This window comes from Myotis brandtii, unplaced genomic scaffold (assembly GCF_000412655.1).
Source record: "Myotis brandtii unplaced genomic scaffold, ASM41265v1 scaffold793, whole genome shotgun sequence".
Lineage (NCBI taxonomy): Eukaryota > Metazoa > Chordata > Mammalia > Chiroptera > Vespertilionidae > Myotis > Myotis brandtii.
Window position 1 is genome coordinate 1,072,794 of NW_005371193.1, and position 4,426 is coordinate 1,077,219.

The 4,426-nt window shown below is 45.7% G+C and overlaps 1 protein-coding gene across 1 annotated transcript in view; it reads right to left on the reverse strand.

The window, feature by feature from the left end:
- The window catches only part of TMED10 (transmembrane p24 trafficking protein 10), a 34,031-nt gene extending 33,412 nt beyond the window's left edge, over positions 1–619 (reverse strand). The window contains exons 1-2 of the mRNA XM_005883586.2: positions 547–619; positions 90–419 (exon numbers count right to left, since the gene is read on the reverse strand). Coding sequence (XP_005883648.1) covers positions 90–317 — 228 coding nt within the window. The 5' untranslated portion in view covers positions 318–419; positions 547–619. The remainder of the gene's footprint in view (positions 1–89; positions 420–546) is intronic.
- Positions 620–4,426: the final 3,807 nt, after the last annotated feature.

A 4,426-nucleotide genomic window follows, 5' to 3' on the forward strand; every position in this document is an offset into this window, starting at 1 on the left:
GAGGCCAGGCAGCCACCCCCTACCCCCATCCTCGGCCTCTCCAAGCCAACGCCCGAGGTCTTCCCGTCCCGCCCCGCCCTGGGCCGCACCTTGAGGTGGGTGCGCAGGCCGCCAGCGCCCCCAGACTGGTCGGTGATCTCGTACGCGCCCGTCACCAGCAGGTCCTTGTGGATCTCCTCGCGGAGGCACTTGCGAGAGTTGATGGGCAGATGGAAGGAGATGGCGAGAACCGAACTGGGGCCGAGCAGGAGAGGTAAAAGCAGCAATGCTAACTGGCAAGGGCCACGCTGGACTTGTAGGCCAGACAAACGAGACATGGTGCCGGAGACGATTAACACCGGGGCCTCGGTCACGGCGGAACCGGAGGGCCCACGTGACTCACCTCTGGCCTACCGGCGGCGCAGGCGCCATTTTGGAGACTGGCAAATAGACAACAACAAAAATATAGTAAATCTTATAAAAGGGGAAAAAGGACATGATATCACGCCACACCAACAAGCTAGAGTGGCTAAGTAAAATTTTCTAGAAAATTTCCGGGAAACTTACTTGTGTTGAGTTCAGTGACTGTTCAGTCAGCCATAACAAGTAAGGGCAGACCCGGAAGTAATTCTCCTTCAACTGGCGGAAGCAGTGCTTGCAAGTTTTAAGGCGGGTGCGATACCATAGCAACCGAGGCCCAATAGGAAACAGCCACAAGGCCCTTTGCTGGGCCGGTCGGGCTGCCACCGGGGCGCGGGGGGAGGACGGGGCGGAGGCGGAGGGTGCGCAGTCGCAGTGCAAAGCCGCCTGAATGACAACCGGGACATTGACCGCTTGAGAGGAAAACTTGGGGAGGCTGAGCGGAAAGACTCCGTGGCTCCGAGGCGAGCGGGGGCCGGCGCCTCAGAGAAGGTCTGGAGGTCACCCGGTAGCTGTGAACCGGCCGGGCGGCCCGTTCAGGCTCCTGAGTGGGATATTTGGGCTGGCGTAACTGTTTGCTTTCTGAATGTGCATCTTATTTAGCAAACGTTGGGCGCCCACTAGACTAGGTAATGTTCAAACTGACTTTGGGTTTTGTATTTCAATGGAATAAAACACTGTCTTAAGCCAGTCTCAGAGCAGGACCTAATTCGGTTTACCAGAGGAGCATTGTCAAGGGAAGGCAAGAATTTGTGTGTTTTAAACGCACACACATTTTAGGGATCCAAGTGGCTAGTCTGTAGTAAGCAAACTTACACAGTAATCGTGCTTTTGTTTCACAGTTATTTACTGAGTACCTGCTATGTGCCAGACGCTATATACCCTGCGGTGTATACCAGTATGTTTATTGGTTGAACAAACCACTGTTGGGATGCTATCAGATATTCAGGACCGAAGAAAATATAAAGATGAAAAAGGAATACACGCCAGTCTGTGTTTGAAATCATCTACTTTGGTTAGTGTTTACTGAGTATCTACAGAAATACCCAGAGTATGGACTATCTGCTCTTGGTAATTTTTTAAAATATATATATTTTATTGACTTCTTACAGAAAGGAAGGGAGAGGGATAGAGAGTTAGAAACATCGATGAGAGAGAAACATCGATTAGCTGCCTCCTGCACACTCCCCACTGGGGATGTGCCCGCAACCAAGGCACATGCCCTTGACCGGAATCGAACCTGGGACCCTTCAGTCCACAGGCCGATGCTCTATCCACTGAGCCAAACTGGTCAGGGCTGCTCTTGGTAATTTAAATGATTATTCTTTATTTGTAACTGCTTGCAATCCATGTAGTTCTTTTCCTGGAAACGAAGTCCCACAAACAAAACAAGAACAAACATAAAGGAGCAATAAAGCATTTTAAAATCTGACAAATAACATGCTACAACTATTTTATGAGGTGTCCACTTAGGAACGTTTAGTTTATTTTATTCCTGATCTAAGATAAGATTGCTAGTCTACTGGTACGTCCTGATAATCTTCTGATAATTTTCGTGGGCCTTTTCCCTGCAGTGTAGGGAATCGGTACCAAGCAGCTATGTAATTCGTCGTTTGGAATCAGTCCTGAGGCTCAGCTGACCATCAGCAAGAGATTTGCAGCCCATAAACTAGCTGTGTGGTTTTTTCCTTTAAATTTCTATCTGACATTTAGATAAGAGCATCTACATTTTCAGCTGTTTTCACAGATCTCATGTGATATTTTCAAAAACCATGTGACATAGACTGGACGAGTCTGTTCATGTCATAGATAAGAAAACAGGTTCAGAGAAGCCAAAGAAATTCTGAGAGGCTCAAAGTTTAAAAGTGACAAAGTCAGTCTAAGGGCCTGAGCCTTCTTCGGGAAGGCGCTATTATTTATTATGTTACCGATGAAGAAATTGAGACTTAGAGAAATTCTTACTTTCCTAAATCACAGGTCTCATCCTTTCTTGTCCTGTATTCTCACTCATCCGCCAGTTCCTAATTCTTTCCTACCCTCCTTCCCTCATTTATATTTTTCTCCTTAGCACTCACCACTATCTAATATAATATACATTTTACATATCATGTTTATGAATCTGTTTCCCTAGCTAGGTTATCTGTTTTGTGAGGGGCAGGTATTTTTATCTATTTTGTTCATTGCTTTATCTTCTGAATCTAAAATAGTGCCTGGCATTTAGAAGGCAAAATGAACAGTGGTTCAATGAATGCAAGATTGATTCCTTAGCTCCTAGCACAGTGATGGCGAACCTATGACGGGTGTCAGAGGTGACATGTGAACTCATTTTCTTGGTTGATTTTTCTTTGTTAAATGGCATTTAAATATATAAAATAAATATCAAAAATGTAAGTCTTTGTTTTACTATGGTTGCAAATATCAAAAAATTTCTATATGTGACACGGCACCAGAGTTAAGTTAGGGTTTTTCAAAATGCTGACACGCCGAGCTCAAAAGGTTAGCCATCACTGTCCTAGCAGAAGGCCTAACAGCAAATTCTTTACATTATTCCTTAGCTGTTTTCACACAAATCCGTAATGTATATAAAGTGAGGTTTCAGTTTCATCAACAACATGCATATCTTGTATTTGGATTGAAAAATGTGTTCTTGTTTTCATATAAAGACAGAAAAAAAAATCTCCCCTCTATGCTGTGGAACTACAAGGCTAAGTAGATACTCCTGGGGAACCCACATTTTTCAGTTGCATCTGCATGAAAAATGTACCATTTTACATCACTGTGGAGAAACGGCCTCATTCTGAACTGAAGAGCAAACGGAAAGTGTCCCAACAAATTTCTTCCTGGCCTGAGAGTCCCCTTCCATCCCCTCATCCTGAAACTTCCCCAACCAGACCCACCTAAGATTCCTGAAGCCCTGAGCCTCTGGAAGTAAAGAAACGTCATGAGGACACACCCTCCGCCCAATCTATCCCTAATCCACCGATTTCTCAACCTTCTGTTTGTATGAGAGGGAGCATTTTTAAAACACACCTCACCCCAGACAATGAATTCAAAGCTCTTAGTAAAAATCTGCATTTGTAGTGAGCTTGCTGGGTGATTCTGTGGTTGGGAATCCTCAAGCACTTCCTCCCTCTCAACGCCTCCTTTAGCCAGCCTAATCCTCCACTGTGGCTTGATGCTCCCCGGCTCCAAGGCAACAATAGCCAAGGATTCCTAATTCCGGTGTCCCTGCTCATCCGCGTGTACAGTCCCACTCACAGCGTGTATTTAAGTAGCTAAAACAAGATGGGCAGCAATTGGGCAGCATTGGTCACGTGTCATACTTTTTGACCCAGAGAGTGATTCCAAGGACCTCTATTATGGGTCCCTAAATTCCAGAACCCCCTCTGCACTGCACTCTGGGTGATCTCATCCAGTCCCATGACTTGTTTTTTTAATGTATTTTTATTTATTTCAGAGAGGAAGGGATAGGGAGAGAAACAGAAACATCCATGATGAGAGAGAATCATTGATTGGCTGCTTCCTGCATGCAGGATTGAGCCCGAAACCCAAGTATGTGCCCTGACCAGGAATCAAACCGTGACTCCCTGGTTCATAGGTTGGTGCTCAACTATTGAGCCACACTGGCTAGGCCAGTCCCATGACTTTAAATGCATCCATAGGTGATAACTCCCAAATGTGGATCTCCAGCTTTGACCTCTTCCCTTAGTTGACATCTCCACTTGGATGACTAATTGGCAACTCACACTTAACCCTTAATTTCCTCTTCCCCCCATCCCAAATCTGCTTCTTCCTCATCTCAGTAAATTACACCACCTTCTGCTTCTTCACTGAGGCCATCCTTGTTTCCTCTTTCTCTTACCCCCTCCCCACACAGAGCCAGTTCATCAGCAAATCCTACCAGTTCTGTGTCCTAAATTTATGGCAATCAGTTACTACTTCTCTCTGAACAAGGGGTCGGCAAACTACTGCCCAGTGAAGCAGACAAATCCAGCATGCAACCGCCTGTTTCTGTATCTCCGGGAGG